At 35.9% G+C, this 21,835-nt stretch overlaps 1 protein-coding gene across 7 annotated transcripts in view; it reads left to right on the top strand.

Moving 5' to 3' along the window:
* Window positions 1-21,835, top strand: part of PTPN4 (protein tyrosine phosphatase non-receptor type 4) — a 110,352-nt gene that overhangs the window by 57,290 nt on the left and 31,227 nt on the right. For 5 of the 7 annotated variants that reach the window (XR_005267248.2, XM_038182488.2, XM_038182487.2 and 2 more), the window contains 7 exons: window positions 722-842; window positions 1,896-1,983; window positions 2,957-2,998; window positions 3,385-3,473; window positions 8,557-8,620; window positions 14,547-14,719; window positions 18,739-18,807. Coding sequence is in view for 6 of the 7 variants with exons in the window: in XM_038182488.2 (XP_038038416.2) it covers window positions 722-842; window positions 1,896-1,983; window positions 2,957-2,998; window positions 3,385-3,473; window positions 8,557-8,620; window positions 14,547-14,719; window positions 18,739-18,807 (646 nt within the window). In the remaining variant the exon portion in view is untranslated. The remainder of the gene's footprint in view (window positions 1-721; window positions 843-1,895; window positions 1,984-2,956; window positions 2,999-3,384; window positions 3,474-8,556; window positions 8,621-14,546; window positions 14,720-18,738; window positions 18,808-21,835) is intronic. The other 2 variants (XM_038182485.2, XM_038182486.2) reach the window with 1 other exon arrangement.

The raw sequence follows: 21,835 nt of genomic DNA on the forward strand, positions 1-21,835 counted from the left end.
AGACACTTACAGCTGGATTTATTTTTGGATTACAGTTTAAAAAAAAAAAAAAAAACAAAAAAAACTCTAAGTCTGTAGTTTCAGCAAGTTGTGTGTTTTTTTTTTTTTAATTTATTCTGACAGTAAATGTGATTTTGATTTACTTAGGCTTTTAAGGATGTGTTAGAAATTATGTAAATACGCTTTTTAGTAGTTTCAAATAAACATTGTAGGTGTATGTATGCATACAATTGTACAAAAAATTTTTTTTCTAATGCTTCTGAATATATCTTGGTGTAGTTGTTTTAGCAGAGCTTCCAAAGTGAAGAAATAGCAGTTGCAAAGTTTAAAAAACAAAACAAAACACAATCATATCAAAATAAGCAAAGGTTAAAAAAAAAAAAAAAGAAAGAAAAAAGCTAGTACCTGCGATACCTTGAAGTGTATTATTTAATACTCATCATTATAAGAGCATTTATGAATTTAATTTGTGCATTAGAAATTAAACACTTCATAAACTTCCTGCGTAAACACCCACTCAGAGCTCTTTTTGAATGATTTCCACAGCACTCAATGAGAATGTGACGCTATTCAAAGGGAAAAGGGGAGCTAAAATGTCTAATATATTTTAATTTGCTGTAGAACATAAAGTATGTGGGAGCAGACTTGTGTGAATTTGGGGGCATTGCACAATGCCAAGTACATCACTGATAAACAATAACCTCTCTTTTTAATATTTTAGCCGAGCTGGGAGACTACAACCATTCAGAAAACTTGCCAGGCTACCTCTCAGACTATTCTTTCATCCCTAGCCAGCCTCAAGACTTTGAAAAAGAAATAGCAAAATTACATCAGCAGCACATGTAAGGATTTACAGCAGAAGATATTGACTGACTTGGTCAAATCCTGACTGCTGGTGCTGTGCTATTACATAAAAACTGAGTATTTTGTCTTAAAGGTTTCTGTTAAAAAATTCTCTATGTGAATGTGATATTTTTTGTAGAATGTCTGTATAATAAGTACCATTGATGCTCTGCAGAGATGGAACGCATCTGTTAGAATAAGAAGGCATATTAGTGAGTAAATGAACATGGTAAAGGTGCACTGAAAATTGTGTGTGTATTACATAAGATATTAACTTAGCAGGATACAGTTACTTTAAAAGTGTTATTCAGTTCTTGAGAATGCATAAAGGCCTTGTTTTCATGGTGCTCTTACCAGTACATTAGAGTCACTTCAGAAGTAAAAAACAAGTCCTTTTCTCCAATGTCTGGTCTTTCCTGTTCGCAATTCCTTGACTTTTTCCTAAAGAGGAAAAGGCAATGAAGCAATGGAAAATACATTTTTCTCAATGTGTAATGTTCAACAGTATTTCTTTCATTGATAGCTCCTTGGCATTTTAGAACTGAGGCACTTTGTTCTTACAGTAAAATTTAACAAAAGATAAGCTATAGTTTAAAAACTACTGAATGTTGTTTTACATTTCAGTTAATGGCTTAGCAAATCCAGTTAAGTAGAGTAAATAAAATTCAAGTAGGTTGATGATAATTTAAAGTTTGAAGGTGAGTGTTATGGAGAGATTGCTATTATCAATGCAAAATACGGAATTGCAAAAGTAATTTCCAGATTCCAGAGCTTCACAGACATTTAAACAATACAATGCATTAGAAATAAATAAATAAATAAATAAATAAATAAGTGCATTTGCAAACAGTGTGTTGCAGTCTCTTTTCAAGACACTGGAAGCACCAGTTAAAATTTTTGGATTGCAGTCTGCTTATGGTGAGAAAGGAAATTCAGAATTCTGGGTGGGGGAAGAACTAGTAAAGCTGATGCATATTTTGTATTTGAGCTCAATAAAGAGCCTGATGTGGGGGGTATATTTGAATGTTTCTTATTTAGCTTCTTTCTTTCAGAGGGCTGTCTCCTGCAGAAGCAGAGTTCAATTATCTCAATACAGCACGTACCTTAGAACTTTATGGAGTTGAATTGCACTATGCAAGGGTAAGTTTGGATCAGCTAGCATTGTAATGTAAAAGTGGATTCCTTGGATATTTATGTGGTAATATATATATTTTAGTGAGTCTTCCCTGGCTGCTGTTTTCAGGAGAAAAAAATGAAATTATATTATAATCTGCTTAAATGCAGTTTAGCAATTTCAACAGTTGCTATGCTCTTAAAGGTGTTTTCCAACCTAAACAATTCAGTGATTACTTGTTTGCTTTAATTTGGGCTTAGTTTGTGTGCGTTATTGAGGTTCAACCTGAATGCCAGTTTGGTTGGTTACTGGTGAAAAAGAAAAATGTACTTGTTGAAACGTGCTTTTGATACTTAAGGATCTGTCATCTTTTAAGTATATTTTATTTGGTTCAGATTAGAACTGAGCTACGGATCATTATCTGTATATAATGTGATCTACCATGTAAGGTGAATGTACTATAATTTGATGTGATATGTAGCGCGTAACGTATATAACGTGAAGTGTAATGTGAAAACAAATCACTACCTATCCTTCCGCTGTAAATTCAAAAATGAAATAGAGGTTAAAATTATGAAGGATATACATCTGAAACCAGGGCTTTTAAATGAAAAGTCTGATCATGAAGAATAATTGAGTGTGTGTGGAAACCTAGTAGCTTACTTCTTCGTAATAAGTACAGTGAAATAGTTTTATCTGGTAAGGCAGGTAGCTTGAGATCTTGAAACAACTTGCCATGACAGTGCTACTATTTCTCCAAAGACTGAATGTAATCGTTTTTAGTAAATAAGACAGCTCTTTTTTAAATATTCTTGTCTAACTCCCTAATGTTAGAGAAGTATGCAGCATAATGTGATAAGTACTGCACTTCACTACTGTCTCTATCTTCCTATTTTTGCACCTGTGTTGAGAGACCTGTAGCAGGCATTTGATTAGAGTGCATAAATATTTGAGGGAAAATGTGCTGTTTAAATATGCTTACAATATTATTTGTTTTAGAATCTCTCCTCTCTGTGTTCTGAGATTGCAATTTCCTTTCAGGTAGGAATTTAAGTCGCTGGTTGCTTTTAGTATAGCAAACGCCAAGCCAATCTATTAGTGCTGTTATTCATAATAAGCTGCTAAAATACTCTATATTTTTGTTTCTTCAATGTTGGAGGAAGATGGAAGATCTAACTTAGAAAATTAAAATTCTGTGGTAGTTTATAAAGGGCTTAGAGCAAACATACGGGCTTGTTCGAATTAGGAGGGAATAATGTAATTCCTACTCATCTTACTAAAACACGTTTCCTTCCATGTAAATCAAGTTCTATTTTGCTATTGTGTTTTTTGTGTTTAGAGAGAGAGAGATGAGAATGAATATATATATGAGATTTCAAAGATGTTTATATTGTTTTTCAAACCATTGTCTCTTTTCTCTTTTGAAGGATCAGAGTAACAATGAAATAATGATTGGAGTGATGTCAGGTGGAATACTAATTTTTAAGAACAGAGTACGAATTAACACCTTTCCATGGTAAGGATAACTGTTTAAACTAGTGCTTTTGTTTGGTATTTCAAAACATATTTTTACCACTGTCAGTGTCACATGCTCTAAAGAAGACTGAAACTTAATTACAATATCTCAAGGTGAAATGATTTACCTCATGCTGTGCAATGGATAATTTATGATGGGTTTTTGTCCTGTTCTGCATGCTGTGCTGTTAAGTGATTGTGGTGCAAAATATAATTAATTTTAATACTTCTTTATGAGTTTGTAAGCGTACTTTGTTTAATCAACTGTATAGCCAGTGTTACGGTAATGTCAACTTTATTCTAGGTTATTGTTTCAAGGGACCACTAAACTTACAAATCTTAACCTGAAAAGTGTTTGCTGTGATCCGTTTCATCACATATAATTTAATTGTGCTTCCTGTGTTAAATTTAGCTTAGATATATTATTTGAGGATAACTGAAGAGTAGCATTCAGAGATACTGTTTTCCCTTCATCCACAGATAGCCATTTTCACAATAAAGTTCAAAAAGTGCATTTATCGAAGAAAAGGCTGTCACTTCTCTGAAGTAAAATAGATTGTAAAGCTGTTCTGTTATGTAAGCATGGAGTTACCCTCAGTAAACAAGTTAACATGATGAGATCATCAGTCTCTTAAATTGGGATCTTGTTTTTACTTACTCATGTCAGAAGGGGAAAGATCGAAGAGAAATCCTATTTCGTTACATCACACTAGTGCTTTACCCAAGTTTGTCACCTTCCCCAAAGCCTTTTTTTGCATCCCTAAGAAGTAACTTCCCCTTAGATTCCTTTGCCTGCTTTGAATTTGCTCTTACAGTCCTTCTCACTACATACTTCCCTGTACATACTATAATCAAGATCTGAGTGGGCTGTCAGCCATATAGAATCATTGTAATAGACATGAGTTTACCAGGCACAAGAGCTTTTCGTATTAGAAAACATTTCATGTTTTCATTTGCTGATGATCTGTGTTCTTAGGCAATATAGCATTGGAATTTTCTGAAGTTCATCTTCATATAAACAGATTAAATTGATTACCCCAGCTGAAACTGGAAAAAGCTTTTCTCTGAATTCCAGCTGATATGGGCACCTGAAATTCTTGTTTGATTGTTGTTTCCTCTTAGTGTATGGTAAGATCCATTACCTGTAGTCAGTGACTTATTTTCACTTAGTAAGCTTTCTTGCAGACATTCAAAATGATGATGACATCTTTTCTTCAACCCACTGAACTTCTGAGACACTTGTTTTTTCAGTGTTTAGCTTAATCTCAAGTTTTGTTGTAGGATGTTATTTAATTTGGGGTTTACTGTGTTGAGAAGCAGTGTGAATGATCAAATTTTAGCAGATAAACACAACGAGCTATGGACAAAAGCATTCTCCACAAACAGATATAATTAAACACAGTAAACATATTGCCTCTAAGCATTTAAAGAAAAGTAAGCCTGAGGCAAACACAGCGTTTACATTTTCAATCTCCATGGTTAGTCTGGTAAATGAAAACTGGATCTTGCAATGTTAAGTCTGGGACTACTGTGATAGTCAGACCTACCTTTATAATAGCAACTTGTTATAAGAAAGAAACCCTTCATTTCCAAGAGTTCTGAAGTGTTAGGGGTATTTCTGGGTTAAGGCTGCTTTATAAATGCAGTGCTGTAATAATCAGGATGTTTTTAATCCAGGCTGCTTTTACTGCTGTTTTTTGGGGAGGGAAACAGTAATAGTAGAAATAGGTTCTATACAGCATGCTAGTAAATTACTGAGTATGTACAATGTAAATCATAATTAAGCTGCAAGTCCCTACTGGAAGCTAGAGGTTTCTGTGAACTGTTTCATATCGTTTGCATGCCGGGGATGCTGATCTAAATTCTTAGTGTGGTTTGTGTGTGTGTAATTACCTAAACAGTTCTTCTTTGTATTCAGCCATATCAGCTGACATCAGGGTTATTAATTTCTTCCTGGGAAGGCTGTAGTACCAACATAATTGGTCTTTACAAAAGAAAAATAAATTGGGGAAAAAAAATACACCCTGCCCCCCACTTGTGTGCACATACACAGTTTTATCGTACCATAGGCTTTCTTTTGCTATGAGTAAAGGTCTGCAATGTCAGTTCTTACAGTATGGCTCAGTAATATGCCTCTTACCTTTCCAAAGGTCCACTCAATTTAATACTGTGTCTAAATTACATAATGCAATCTTTATAAGCAGGGATCGTGGGGAGAAGAGAGGAGGGAGACTAGGCAAGTATAAGACAAAATCAAGGAGACTGCCTTTTATCTAGTCTATCCTAAGCTGATTTTCTTGTATTGTGGGTAGTTCCTCTTTTTCCCAAACCATGCTACCAGATACAGAGAGCTGGGAATCCAGGGAGCAGATGTCCTTGAAGACCAAAGGAGGAAAGTGTTCAGTACCTGCCTTAGCCTGTCATTTGTTACTAGATACCTGCTGTACAGTGGAGATGCACTTCCCTTTGTCTCTCTCTTACTGAATGCTTCCCTGGAAAGCTTTCCCTTTTTAACATTGCCACTTTCAACTCCAGTTGAGCTTTGGCCTTCCTTGTTATATCCCTGAATGCCTAGGGAACACTTCTGTGTTCTTCCTTGGTAGTCTGATCCTGCTGCCACCTTCTGTATACTTCCCTTTTGTGTTTGAAGTTCCGCATCCAGCCAAGCTGGCCTCCTCCCATGCCTGCTTGTACTCTAGCACATCGGGGTTGTTCTGCATTGAGATTGTCCTTGAAGGGTGGCCTCCTTCCTCAGTTCCCATTCGCTGCAAGAAAACCTCCAAGGGATTTTGCCTACTGGAGTTCTGAGTTCAGGTGTCTCTTAGGGATTGAGTTAGACCTTATTGGTAAATGTTACAATCCTGAGTCTCTTCCTAGTGGTTTCAGGCTTAACAGCCAGCTGAGCTCACTCTGTTTGAATTATGGAGTAGGGTTAAAAAAAAAAAAAAAAAAAAAAGGTTGGGGGGGAGGGGGGGAAAGGGGGAGGAGTGTAGCTTTCACCTTTTCATTTTCTGTGAGTGATCAGAGGAAGTCATTTTCTTAGCAGAAGAGGAAAAAAGAGTAAATGATGGTAGAATAATTTGCATTTCTTTTCAGTCTGTTAGCATGCTAAGCAAATCTGATCTGCTGTAAAGCATGCACAGTTCAGTTTTTGAAAAAGATGTGTATTAAAATGTTCCTGAAATTGTACTGTACCCCAAAATTTTAGAAAATTGATTGTAACATGCTTTTGGTTATATTAGACTATTTAGGTAGTAGTTAATGTCTTTATCTATTTCCACAGTTGGAATGCTATGACTATCTATGACTAGTGGCTATCCCATTCAGCAAATTTAGGACCTGTACCAAATTTAGGGCCTTGTTTGTCATAGTTGCTAAGAAAATTGCTGCATTCCCAATGAAATTGTTTGATTTCAATAGATAAGTGGTAGCCCCTTTTACAGATCACGACAAGTTCCAATTGCAATGTTCTATTAATAATTAAAAAACAGCAACAACCGCTCCACCAAGAAAAAAAAAAATCACAGGACAAAATTATAACTTTTTTTCCTAATAGCACAATTAGGAAAGAAAAAAACAGATGCAAGCACAATTTAAAGGCCATAAACCATATACCTCCTCTATATTATTGTTGAGAGAGTGTCTCTCTACAGATTAGGACATCCACATTTGGTTCCTGCTGTGAATAACGTGCTGGAGAAAAATGTCTTCATTTGGCTATGTTAAGAAAATTTATATTTTCTATATATTATATATAATTGTCTCTATTTTAGGTGTCTGTTAATATTTGGCTCCTCATCTTTTCCAATATAGAGATTTTTTATTCAATATGCAAGTAGTAATTCCAGCAGTTTCTGAGGTTTCCTCTATGTTCTTAAGGAATAAGTTCATCTAACAAATTGTAGCACCATCTTCACTGTCATATTTTTTTTTTTCCTTGGTAGCTTTACTAAGCTAATATAATAACTTGAAGTGGAGAGACTATCAGTTCAGATTAGTAACAGTGCTCTGTATAAATGTGCAGTGTAACAGGTTAACTGTAACCTCTGAAGAGTTTGCTATACAATTTACCAAAATCTAACTCTTATCCAGATTCTCTTTTGCTCTGAGTTTCATTAAAATTGTCAGTGAAATCAGGTTTGAGTGAGACAATGTTGGAATTGAGCATCTTACAGTTTGCAGTATCACACTGAATATTCCTTTTCAGATTCACCACAAAAAAAAGTTGCTGCTTTTTCTTGTTACAATTGTAACATTGCTTTTATTCTTGACCAAAATAATATTCATGTAAATTAAACAAAGGATATGCACAATCCAAGTATTTTTTTTTTTTAAAAGTATATAATTAGGTTATGGTGGAAATATGACTTACCTTTTACCATTTAGCATAATTAGCTTTAAACTGGCCATCCAAAATTGTCTGGAATTATTGTCAGCATCTCACATGTTTATAGACAATCTACAAGATGAAAATATCTGTAGGCTGATTTTTCCTGTGATGCAATATTTCAAATGGCTATTCCTGCTTACGGTGTGGTGGGCTTTTTGCTGTTTTTGTTTCCCTTTTTGTTTGCCTTTTTTCCTTATCTTCATGCTTATACCTTGTCCCAGATATTTTACTATTTAACAATTTCTGGTTATATCTTGAGATGAGGAAGAACATAGAGAAATAATGTCTTTCAGGAATCAGATGGAGTTGATAGGTTGTGTGTATGATTTTTGTTTTTAATTCTAAAGTATAACAAAAGAGGTCTCAAAAAAGAGGATTTCAGATTGGGATGACTTGAAGATAGAATAGCTCTTTGGGTTTAGGAGCTGGGAAAATACAAAATTGAGCAACTGCCTTGCATTTAGGATAGAAATAAGTAAATTTGATAGGTAATTTAGATATATGGCTTACTAATTTCAAATAATACAAGTTACTTTATATAATCTTTAATCTCTTATTTCTGTATATAGAAATTTCATGGTAATGAAATGAAATCTGTCCTCTAGAAAGTATATTTTCAGTAGGTATATTTAAGCCTTTAACCATGATGCAGTACATTAAGTGTTTAAATATTCTGGTTTTATTTTTCATTTAGGTTGAAGATTGTAAAAATTTCTTTCAAGTGCAAGCAGTTTTTTATTCAACTTAGGAAGGAATTGGTGAGTACTGTTTTAAATTTGGTCTCAAAAATGAGCAATGAAATTTCTCAATACTGCATGTCTGTATTTGATACTATGTTGGTTCTTGCCTTTAACTACAATTGGAACTCCATTTTCATCCAATTCCTGGTTATTTTCATTGTCAAATGGGCCATCACAATGTTTTATAAGACTTCTTTCATTTGGTTTGCCTAAATACTTAGTTTTACATTTGTATGCAGGGAATAATGATTGCTTATATAATGCAAAGGTTGAAAGTAAATCAATACTATATTTAAATTTCAGAAGAAAGCGAGTTAGAATTAAAGGCAGTACTTAATGCTGCTTCACTTGTATATCTGCTTGTAAGTGTTTGATTAAAACATGCTGATTTGTATTACTCTGATTCTGTAATACAAGTCGGCTTTATTGCTTATATTTAAATGGAAGAGAAGAATGTCTTTGCAGTTTAAAATTACGTATGGTAATTGTTTTATGCATAATTCTCTATTTGTTAGAAGAAAATTGAAGCTTTATGTGAAAAATATGTATGTTTTTCTACTTGTGGAGTTTGTTTGCTACCATATGAAGCACCACAGGACCATTGAGCATTTAATTTGGCAAGAAATGGATTGGTGCATGCCTCCAAGAGATAAGAATCTAAACCCTTACAGACATATCACTGGGGGAAAAATTAATTAAAAATATGGCTATGTGATTAACTCATCAGATTAGTTAGGAGGTTTTGTACAGTTCTTACTTACAGCTGAAAAGATTTGAAGACCTAAAGTGCAGAGTTGCTAACTGGATAAAAAAAGAGGTTCTGGGGAGAAATGCATCCCTCAGTGTTATAGGACTGTTCCAGATTCAGAGGCAATATGGTTAAACAACAAAAAGGGAAGGAAGAAACAGCTGTTACATCAGAACAGGCCAATGGCTTGTGACCAGCAAGAGCATTGAAACCAGGAGTTGAACTGTGTAAAAGGAGATCCTTTAGAAGGAGTCCTGGGAGTTTGAAGTTCTTCACAGATGGAACTGCCTAAATACAGACACGCCGTACATTAGCTGCCAGAAGAAGTTTGACACTTGTGCTTGGAGCAGCAGGAGTAGCTATCAGCCCAGAAGTATGGGAACAGGAGTTAGAGGGAGTTAAACAAGCGTTTTGGAGAAATTGTGTGGAAAGAAGTGAACTTTGGCTATTACATGAAATAAATGGAAGTATCTCTTGATATAGGCAGAAAAATGGTAATGATGCAGAAAGGGGAAGGGGAGTATTTCATCATGGTGACACAGGATTTTTTTAATACCAGGGAGGAGCTACAGGCAAGTTCCCAAAGGCAAACTGATTTCTGGCAGCCCAATGATCAAATTATGTTTTGATATATAACTTTAATATGTAAAAAATTCTGCATATAATTGGAAGCAATATAAAGATAACTTCCATATCTTGTACTTTCTGTTGCTTTTTAATACCCTGAATATTGCTACTTGCACCAGAATGGGGTTGGTATATGCAACTAATGTCATTTCTCTTCTGAGATATCTTATCTAAGGCAACAAATTAAAAAGTCTCATACTGTTCTTCTTTATGTATCAGATGAAAATTGATGGCAAGAACTTCATTTTCATTCATTCCAAGTCATGAATATCTTAAGATCAAAGCTCAAATTTGGCTTCCAAAGAAGGCATACTTAAACTTCTTAATCACATCTAATATTAAAATTGTTATTTCCAGAGTTAGTTTCCCTGAGTAGACTCTGAGGATAAGATTCATCTCACCTACATTCAGCTTCAGTTAGGTTAAAAGAAACATACTTCCATAATATTTAGCGTACCAAAACTAATCATTAAACTTCCTCTGTAGTAACCAGGATACAGGCAAAGGGTGAAACTTGTTGCATGAATTGGAAGCATGTTTTAGGATGGGTCAAGTTGTTCTCTGGTGGTGTATAGTTGTTTTCCCTTTCCCTTCTTTTTTAACAATAAAGGGAGGCTAAATGGCTCCTTTCTGGTAGCAGAAACAAGGTGAAATAAGTCCGATTACACATTTTGTAAGTAAGATATCTCTGGTCTAGTACTTAGAGTGTTTATTTAAAAGCACGGGTTTTCAGTATAGCAGTGAAAACACATTTGTGTCATGTTGATGGTATATTTCAAAGTTGTGTGTAAATATGAGATTTTACAGCTAAGCAACCATATTTATTCTAATGAAAAGCTGAGATGCTATATAGGGTATTAAAATGGTGAACTTGGGAGAAAAAAAATTCCAGTGTTTTTTTCTAGACTGTATGGGTTTTGAGTAGTCTGAAATAGGTATTTTTCAAATACTGCTAATGAGTGTTCAGAGCTTTTAATTGCAATTGTCCTTGAAAGTGCAAGCGCCTTATCTTTTAATCACTTATTACATTTATTCCCTGACTTGGCATTGCTTACAGGCATCAACATAAGTAAAGAATTATTTGACTACTTCTTAGTAGATTATATCTGTGTTCTAAATAAATCATTTACAGGAAGTGAGATGAAGCAGTTTAATGTCAAAGTGATTTTCCAGTGGTAGTATAATACATTCTTGAATTAAAGTTGGTTGTGTAGTCTGTCAAGTATATAACTGAAGCACACACACACTGGAGTAGATTTTCTTTTCCATTTTGTTTAGGATTGGGGCAGGATGGGGGGGGTGGGAAGTGTTACACGTACAATTTCTTCACCCAACAGTGGAAGCCCTCTAAGCTGTAACTGCAGTTGCTGTTTTCTACCCTGGACTTTGCATCACTGTATTTTTGCTTATTCAGCCTGTTCCTTAAGCTGCTTCTCTTGCACACTTTGAAGCTGTTCAAGAATTATTCAGTATATATTAATTTCTTTAGATGTTTCCTGTAGTTTTTTCGGTGTTAGGTGATTGCACCCTTAGCTGCAGTAATGGCAACAGTCAGCATCAAATTTCTGATGCTGTCCAGCATACTTTAGTAGTCTTTATTCTTGACAGCCAAATAAGCAGTTCAGTGTGTTCCTTTGTTCTTTTAGAGCCCAGATATCCACTGATAAATTACTCGAGTTTGTAACAAAACAGCATCATGGATTTTGTCCCTGACAGAGACCTGGCTTCAGTGTATGAACAAAAATTTCCTTATTATACATCATGTTTCTGAAATTTGTGCCCCACCTGACTTTTAGAAAGAACTTGGGCGAGATTCACAAAGCGATATATGGGTTTATCTGCCAAAAGACATATTTGAACTGAAGTAACACCAGCTTTTGTTAGATGCCGAGCCGATTGTTTCCTAATCCTATCTAAGTTTTTGCCATTGGGTTGAATGAATAGCTGATACTACTGGCACAATCTGTGTTACATTTTAAGCTTTCACAGGACTTTTGTCTACTGTTTGTGGAAGAAGGAATATCTCAACTCTCTGGGGCATCTGCTTATAAAGTGCTAGTCTTTGTTCTCTCGGAGATGGGGGTGGGGAGTTACTGCTTTGTCCTGGGGTATTTCTTTGTTTAGGAAAAGGGAAGGAGACCCACTGGAGAATTTATTTTTTTCTAATTCACTTTCTCTCCTGAGCAGTAAGAGATCTGCTTTTAAGTCCATACCTCAAATCAAGCAAAGGTGGGTTTGAATGTTGCTACCCAAGGCAAATGTTCAGGGACTAAGCTGCTGTATGCAAGAGGCACAGCAACATCCATGCTGCTTTTTTTTATTTATTTTTTGTCTTCTAATAAAAGGCTTCACAAACATGGTTTAGACTTCACTTTGCGCTTTTCTTTCCAGTGTTTCTTCTTAGATAGTATAGGTAACCTGACACACAGTGTGCATTTTAAAGGTTATGATTTAAATGAATTTACATGGTATTTGCCTCCCCTATGGTTTCACCCGCAGGCCCTGAGCCTCTGATCACCTGTATTGCATCCCAACTGCTTCCCTGTTCCCCCCCTGAGCAAGCTAACTGGTTTCCTCTCTCTAATAGGAACCACGGGCACAATTAGTGAGGTAGTTATTTCAGATGAGAACCCAACTGTGACTCCCTGGGGTAGTCTTCTAACACTGTCTCAACAGACCTACAACCCTGAAATATCTCTGACATCTCACAGAGCATTCGGCATCTTCCCTGAGCCTCACACTATAATGCAGCCCCTAAGAATGTTTTTATAACCCTTGTGTTATTTCAATGCTTTTGGCTGAATTACCAACATTAACAAATGTGGTCCTGGGACCTTGTTCTGAGCCCAAATTGATCCAGGCCTATTGTTCTTCAGGGAAAACCAGGGTAATCTGCTCTAAGTCCTGCTACCAGTCAGCAGCAGAACTGGGGCCTGCACCCTAGCAGCATCAGCAAAGATAAGTTTCAAGCGCCCAACTTATAGAGAACCTGTGAGGGCAGATAGGAACAGCATTGGTGCGCTTAGGGACCCGTATCTTATATTCTTCTTTACCCTAAAGATTGATTCCTGGCTGTAGCTGAAATGAAGGGCAGGGTCTGAGAATCCTTTCTCTCTGCGCTGCAATGAAAGCTTTAGAAGCTATGAATAGAACTATTGTTAAGGTACCTTTAAAGCTCTAACACGCCAAGTTCCTGTGAAAGTGCTGTTTCGCATTACAATTAAGCTGATCTAGCTGCAGCTCCTTCTCATCATGCTTACCAGCTCCTCCTTCATGCTTCATGTCTGATGTGGTGATCAGATGGTGACATGAGAACCAGATCAGCTCATTCTCTGGAATATAAACTAGGGAGAACAGCAGGATTTTTTTTCCCCAACCCATAATTATAGTGCTTTAAGAGTGACATGAAAAATGCACGGTCATCAGTTCACATAACTTGTCGAACTCTCTTTTCCAAGAATGTAAAAAGCTGACAGAGCACTAGAATTTGCTACGTCATAAGAACTTTGTTGGGATCTAAAACCTTAGCTGGTTCATCCTTTGGATCTTGACGATGCAAGCCATAATTTATATAAAGATACTGTCTTGTAGGATAGAAATGTATTTTGCTTATAATGTTGTTATATATTTTGATTTTGGGGAAAGCCTTTTTTAACTGTACAGATCATGATGTACATGATCAGTTTTTAGTTTATTGCCTATAATTTATTGAATTTCATCAGTAGATATTTATAATTTGCTGTTTACTTTTATAATCCGGTTTATTCTTTACTCTAAATTCATCGTGTGACAGAAAGCACAGTGTCTTTCTTAGCCATTAGTCCTACTGACTTCCCAGATACAACACTGCTTGAACAGTGCTGGGTCTGTGCCCCAGTATCTCAGCAAATCTGAAAGTGAGCAGTCCAGCAAAATTAGAGTTAGAAAAGGGGTTTACTGCAAACTAAAAGCAATGAAAGTATGCTAAATATTGCAGAAGATTTAGTAATGTGAAAAGAAAGCAGTGTGCTGATGTTTTCTGGCCTATAAAGTTTGTAATCAAGCTCCCTCAACAGGCAGAATAGCTGAGCTTGCTTTGCAACTTTGCTTGTCTTTCCTTTAGTAGGAACCCAATTTACTAATTTATTAATTGTTCTTGAGAATTAAATTCTTAATCTCAACTGTAGAAATCTTGAAATGTTGCCTTTGAGTTCTCTGGTCACAGGAGTTTATTGATGCAGTTTGGGTCCTGCCTTTTGAAACCGTTTCATCCCATCTAGACTTGTTTCAACACTGAACAGTATGTTAACCTTCGGACAGGCTCATTTAAAAATAAATAAATAAATAAAATGGCTACAGACTTAAAAATGCCTTTAAAGAAAACTCTTAAGAGCCTTCCCACCCCCCTTCTTTTTTTTCTTTCTTTTTTTTTTTTTTTTTAAAAAAAGGGCTTATAATATATAAAGTTAATGTAAAATTAGAGAACCTCTTCAAAAATAATATATTTTTAAAATGCAAATTGTGTTTATCTTTATTTCAAATGTAACTGTGAATAATTATCTGAAACCCTTTTTTTTTTCCCACTTCTAGCATGAATCTAGAGAAACATTACTGGGTTTCAATATGGTGAACTACCGAGCGTGTAAGAATTTATGGAAAGCTTGTGTTGAACATCACACGTTCTTCCGTTTGGACAGACCGCTCCCCCCTCAAAAGAACTTTTTTGCACATTATTTCACTTTGGGTTCAAAGTTCCGGTACTGGTAAGTGCTGGTTTGTTTGAAATATATGGGAAAACATAAAAGAACAGGTAACTCATAAATAAACACAGGGAATTACCTAGAATTTAGGTTAAACAGTGTCATCGTTCAAATGGCTTTTGAATCCTGCAACTGTTCCTCTCACTTCTTGGCATGAGTCAGTAATTTTCTGAAATAATTTGAAAACGCAATTGTTATATTAGCAGTTGTTATCAAGCTAATACTTTGTAGCTGTCTCTCAGGCTGCATTTCTTTGCCTGCCTACCTGCTGGGTTATGTTTATCTTTTTTTTTTCTTTCTAAAAAAATGTTGTTTCAGAACTTCAAAGTGTTTGGCCTGGTGTTTTTGAAAGCTGATGGATCTCAGATCCTGCATGCAGCAACAGCAACAAAACAGACCTAAATAAAGATCAAATAAAAATCAGTGAAGTGAAGCTTGTACAAGTAAAGCCCACTTAAGCAAGATGCATACAAATAAGCAACTAGATGAAGACAAAAACATGTATGCTCGGCACCAGAAGCAGAAGTTTAGAAAATAAGGGTGGAATGAAATCCATAATTTTTAAGGATGAAATTGATATAATAGGCAAAAAGCACGAAGAATGACAGAGGCATAACTATAATTCCCAAATATGATTTGTATTGTAATGCCAGTGAATGGTATGGTTTTTCAAAGTGTTTTATGTTTTAAAAGAAAAAAAAAAAAACAAGCTAAGTAAAGTAACTGGGTTAACTGTCTCTGCAAGTGAGGCAGAATGCCTATGGTTTAAATTGTGCCTAAACTAGGGAGTAATAGAGCTACTACTAATCAGCTGTCTAGAATGGCAACAGTGTCTGTGACGTACAAAGGGAGATGATGAAAAGCTAGGAAGCACAATAATGGGCTATTTCTGTTACACTTGTGAATTGCATAAATGTATAAAAAGGAAAGTAATTGAGAGGCTAAATTTTATACCATCTGTTTCTTTGACCAGCGTTCACAGCATCCATTTGAGAAACAGCATTCTGCGATCCTGAACTGTATTTGAGACTGGTTTCAGTGTTACTGTCATGAATCTGGGGGAGCTTTTTCATTTCTGTAAAGATTCTGAATTTGAATCATCATGGTTGCTGTAGCAGAATAGCTCTTTGATGATGACATTCAACTTATGTTAATGTAAGATGAAAAGGGAAACTGTATAAAAATGAGAAAGGTCATTAAAGTTAATGAAGCAGCCAAAAGGCTAGAATTTCTGCACGTAGTTTGAGAGCTTGTTTAGAGACAGCATAATAGTAGTAACATGGCACACAAGGAGAGGTTAAGGGCACTGGGCTTGTTTAATCTGTTGAAGAGGAGGCTAAGGGAGGCTTTGGTAATAAGCCTAGAGCTAATTCAAGGTCAGTTTCAGAAATGATGGAACCAAACCTGTGCTGGTGATACAACAAGGACGTTACACGTTTGCCTTGAAGATTCAAATTGGACGCGTTCATTTGTTTGTTTTATTTTTTTTGTTTTTGCTGGTTGAGTAGTTCATTACTGGAACAAGTTACCCAGAGAGGTTGTGGAATCTCTGTTTTTGGAAACTTTCAGAACTTGGCTAGACAAAAACCATGGCCAGACAAGATTCAGTGTTAGCAGGTTAGACTAGAGCCTCCTAGCCAGCATTTCTGTAATTAAAATGAACTAATAAAATTCTGAACTGCCAGGGCTAGACAGAGTTATCTCCACTTCTGAAAGAAATCAGGGGTATGAAATTGTTGAACTATTAAATATTTTATGTAATTAGTTATTGGACTAAAAGGTTCTAATGCAGCAAATTTTAAAGTTTTAAAAAACAACAAAAACCCAACAAACTTCCAGGAGGGATCAAAAAGACTACTGATGAGAAAATCTGACTTCTGTACACTGTCCTTTTATTGTCAAAGTGGCACTCACTGTGTTCCTTACCAACGCCTAGTTGATGAAGTTAAGCTGCCAAACAGAGCACGGAGCTTTCTTGTATATTAGCAACTGATTTAACGAGGTGGGAAACAACAATTAGGTCCAATTTTCATAACGAAGGGAAGTTCCCAGTCATATGCGGTTTTGTAGTAAAAAGTTAAGATGACTAGAGAAAGATTATTTGGTATGTCACAGTGAAGAATGAGTAGGCAATAAAACGGCAGCTAAAGTTGAACGTCCAAAAAATGCAAAATAATGTATATAGGAAGAGAGAGGAGGAACGTCAATTATATAAATAAGCTATTCCTGTCTTGAAGCTTTGTGTGTAGTTCTCTGAAAACATTGAATGAATTATTAGTAGGAGGCAGTGCAAATACAGTGTGAGATTTCTTGGAAAAAAAAAAAAAAAGCTACAGTAAAAAAGGTTTGTGTTTTGTTACTGTTGTTGTATTTTGTTTTGTAATTCTGTTTAAGTAGAATTTCCCATGTTTCAATTGTTCCCACTACCTCTTGTCCTGAGAAGAGTGTGTTTGTTGTCTTTACTCCCCCAGTACTCATTTATTTATACAAGTTGATTTGATTCTTCTGAGCCTTCTCTTCTTGAGGTTGAACAGCCTGTTCTCTTAGCCTCACCATGCATCAGATGCTCCAGACCTTTAATTGCCTTCATGACCCCTTTGCTTGACTCACTCCAGTATGTCCGTGCGTCTCTTGTCCCGTGGAGCCCAGAAGTGGACACATCTCTCCAGATGTGGTCTCACCAGTGTTGAGTAAACCCGCTTTCCAGCCAGTTGGCCCCTGGTCTGTTGCAAGGGTTGTTCCTTGCCAGGTGCAGGTCATTGCATTTCTCTCTACTGAATTTCATGAGGTTCCTGTTGGCCCATTTCTCCATCCTTTACACATTCATTAGGTGGATTCTGAAATTCTTTCCAAAGGATGTTGTGGAGCCTAGAAATCTAAATGAATTCCAAAAAGCACATAGAAAACAGATGGAAAGTCTTGCTCCCAATCACAACACAGACCAGTATCAGACTTGGAAGGTCCACTGTCTGGACTGGAGTATATATGGGGAGATATATGAAGCTGGAGTATATATGGGGAGAGAAATCTTTTGTTTGACTCGTTCTTTATACTCTTTCCCTAAAAGCAGCTGCTACTGGGCATTGCCTGGGGTAGAGGGATGTTTCCATCTAGCTCCAGTTTCTAATTCTGGCTTTTATATCTGGTGTACAAGATTCAAACCTAAAGTGCTTACCATCTTATTTCCTAATTATATTGTATTTAACGCTGTATTAGGTCTGTAATGTGGATATGAAAAAGACTAATTATTCTTTGATGTCATATCAATGTAAATGTCCCTATAACGGACAGAGAAGAGCAGCAATGTAATTTTGCTATCCTTTTAGGTCGTGTATATGCATTCTCTGGCTGTGCCATGATATGAAGTAATAAAGGAGAAAGTGGTTACAAGGAGAGTTTTTGCTGGACCCTAGACACCAATGCTTAACTTCTGATAGACACGAACACTGCATTGTTTTCCAGAACAAATTACGAAATATGAGGGATTTGACACAGAACATCTGGTCTTAAATGAAGAGTCAGCAAGTTCCAAGTTCTTAGTTTGTATTTGATAAATTGTGTAGCAGAATAGAATCCTGATGTGCTTATCTAATTTCTGAATGATATTTTGCTAAACTAAGTAGCAACTAAGTTTTTGACAATTCAGGGAATAGTCTAGGAGAAGTACAGAGGAGATGCCATTACTTTTCATTGTGGCTACAACAGGAAAGATTATAGTCTGGAGTGTTATCCAAAAGATACAAGCAGAACTTGCTTGTTGCTTTGGATAGAAGAAGGATGAAAAGAGAAGGCTTTTGTTATGCCTAATGTTAATTGGTCTTTGTTACAGCTACACTCTAATGTGAAAGAAGACTTATACTTAACCAACTGCTGTCTAAACTGGGACTGTATTAATGCTAGTGCGATTGCTTGAGCATGACTGGAAGTAGGATTTAGGACTTTTTGTTGAGATGGTTCAGTTTTAAGCAGGAAATTGATATCCTAACTTGGTGGCGTTTAATATTTCTTGTTTTGTTTTCTAGTGGGAGAACAGAGGTCCAGTCTGTACAGTATGGTAAAGAAAGAGCAAACAAAGACAGAGTATTCGCAAGGTAAGCAATTAACATTGGATCAGTACTGGATCAGTAAATCTTCTGTTTATACCTTCTAAGATGTTACGGTGTCATTGTTTGCTGGTTTTAAACACATAAAATAGAGTAACCTTTATTCACTGTTGCTGGTGGCATGACTTAACTATCAAAGAGGTTAACGTTGATGTGGGAGGATGTCTTTGGGATAGCCAGAAGTGGAAGGGAATCGCGTGTCAAGACAATCAGTAAGAGTATTCTTTAATATTTCCTCATTTTATGTATTTCCAGAGAAAATGAGAATGGCCTTCCATCTGAGTAGTTTGTAGTTATATCTATTAGCCCTTTTTGTGCTGTCTTTATTGCAAAGAATGATTTCTAGCTGTTCTGTTAAAACATTGAGTTAGTGAGTATGTTTCATCCCTGATATTTCAACCTCTAACACAGTGCATGCATACTTTCTTTAGAAGAAGTTGTGGTGGATGTCTGTCTCGATGAGAACAGTTTTATCACTGTAGTCCCAATAAGGTACTTTAGGATGAAAATTCAGACTGAGTGCACTGCTTCTGAAGCTGTCACAGAGTAGCTGGCTAACCACAGAAGCTGTTTGTGTGTTTCAGGTTCCAGAGGGGATTAGTGATTAGGAGAAAGCAGTTGAGGCATAGATTTAGTTATTCATTCAAAAATTAGGATGCAGTGTTCAAAGACAGAAGTGTTGCTGCATCTATTTGGCAATAGACTCTGATCATTAATATAAAGAATCCTTATGAGCAGGGAGCATCCTCTGTGTGTGCTTTTTATCTGCTTACACTTTTACTGAGCAGGGGAATGTCTTTTAACATAGTTACCCTTTTAGGAACTCAAGTTTATGCTCACAGACTTTAAGTATCAAGCTCAGCAGTTTTTTCACAGCATTGATAGATTCTGCCTCAACCCCCTACCCCATCCCTCCCAAAGAAGCAACAAATCACCCTCCTCTATCAGAGTACTTCTCCCCCCCCCCCCATTTGAGGGACCATTTCTGCCCAATTTCAGATGTTCTCCACATGATGACAGAGGAATTGTGAAACAACATCAGTAAAATTTATTTTCTTGTGGTTGTTCTTGGAAACGATTAAGTAGCTATTAGATAACTAAAACTGAATCTTTAGCTTTAATATACTTTTGCTGATGCCCTGCCCCCAGCATTTTTTATTTTCCACTTTTTTTGTGGTATTTCTTAAATCTACTTTTTTTTTTTTTTTTTTTTTTTTTCTGTTTTCCTCCTTCTCTCTTCCTTCCTCCATCCCCTCCCTCACTCCTTTCTCCCTTTGCAATATATCCTGGGTTTTTAGCTGGACACAATACAGATACCCAGCTCCATATTAGAAGGATTTTTGGGCTGTACTGTGACATGGTCATTCATCAGGTCAATTTTCTAAGGCCAATTTGTTCTGTGTGCTCTAGACTTTTTTAAAAATCTAATTTACTCAGGGTTTCTGGTTAGATTTTTGATTGGAGTGACTTTATTACTCAGAAGGCACAACACGGTGTCAGTTAAGCTTTTTCATATTTGTTTAAAAGATGGTAATAAATCAGCTAAACGCTATGTATTTCACGTTTCACTCTGAACTTGGCAATTTCCCACAAATAAGTGAGAGGGAGGAGGGCCGGTACTTGGTTTTGAGGAACATATGCTTCATTTTAGAAACTCTATTTCAGTAGATGGCACTCTTCCCTTTGAGTCTAACCAGAGCAAGCATTGCTGGGGTCATTTGTCTTTTGTAATATATACTCTGGATAAAATTGAAACCCGTGGCTAGAATTGCTTTGATGTTTCCTCAAGTCTTTTCTGCTTTTTTTAGTTAATAAAATACTTGACTCTTCTGTCCTCTGTAATTGCATTTTCCTCTGTTTCTGTTAGACAGAGCAATACAGCATTCATCTTCAATTACCTTTCAAGTTATTTAGTAATGTTGATGACTGATAAACATCTGATTCACACATACATATGTCACAGAGTGGACTGAATTTAATGGTGTATTGTAATAAATACACCTTGAAAAGCTTTTAATAGATCATCTGCTTCTCCTCTTGTCCTCTCCAGCACAGTGTGCGATTAATGCATTTTCAATTTTAAAGATTTGTTGTATTTTAAAGGGTGAAAAAAAAAACACGAAATGGATGTCATTTGTCAAACAACGCGTGCTTCAAGGAGCTTAATCTAAAAACATTGTCTTTAATTCCTTGTCTATTAAACATCTGCATTTCAAGATGAAATACTGAACAGATATTAGGCCTTGTATTCATACAGAAACTAAATTTTGCTTTTTAAGGTTTTCCAAGTATGGCGTGGGTTTTGTTCCTGGAACCTTCCTTTCTCTTTCTGAGTGTGTTTTTCTCAGACAAAGTAATTATGTCCTTGAACAGCTTTTTAACCTTTCAAGCGACAGTCTTGTTTCAGTTGGCTCATCTTTTGGAAGTTGTTATAGGTGTCATTTGCTTTTTGTTATGAAAGTACAAGTATGCTAACTTTGCACTCAGGACTTTCAGGATTGAAGTGGCCTCTTAAAAAATTGAATATTTACTGTTGCTTTTATTAGTACCGTATCAGAAGATTTATTCAAGATCAGTTATGATCTGCAGGAAAATACTTATTTTCAGTGACAGTTTTAAAAGAAAAAAAAAATAGGATTTTTTTTAAAGCTGTACAGATTTAGTCTTTATTTTCCCATTCACATTTAAATAGAAGTTGCTCTATTTGAGCTAATACTGAGATAATAAGGAAACTTTTAAATCCTTTCATCGTAAGAAAATGATACTTTTAGTTAAATTGAGATCTTATTTGAATTATCAATTTATTCTGGTATGGGAAATGCATGCTGCCACAAGTGATGTTCACCCAGCTTTCGCATGTCAAATAGAACATAGATACAGAGCACAAGGCATGGAAAAAATTACAATAACATAACATACAATAAAATAACATCAATTTTAATGAAGCAGGTGGTTTTAACCCACAGTTGTCAGGCTTAGCTCTTTGTCCTCACGATTTTAATATAAAATTAGCTGA

The sequence above is a fragment of the Anas platyrhynchos genome, chromosome 7 (assembly GCF_047663525.1).
Source record: "Anas platyrhynchos isolate ZD024472 breed Pekin duck chromosome 7, IASCAAS_PekinDuck_T2T, whole genome shotgun sequence".
NCBI lineage: Eukaryota > Metazoa > Chordata > Aves > Anseriformes > Anatidae > Anas > Anas platyrhynchos.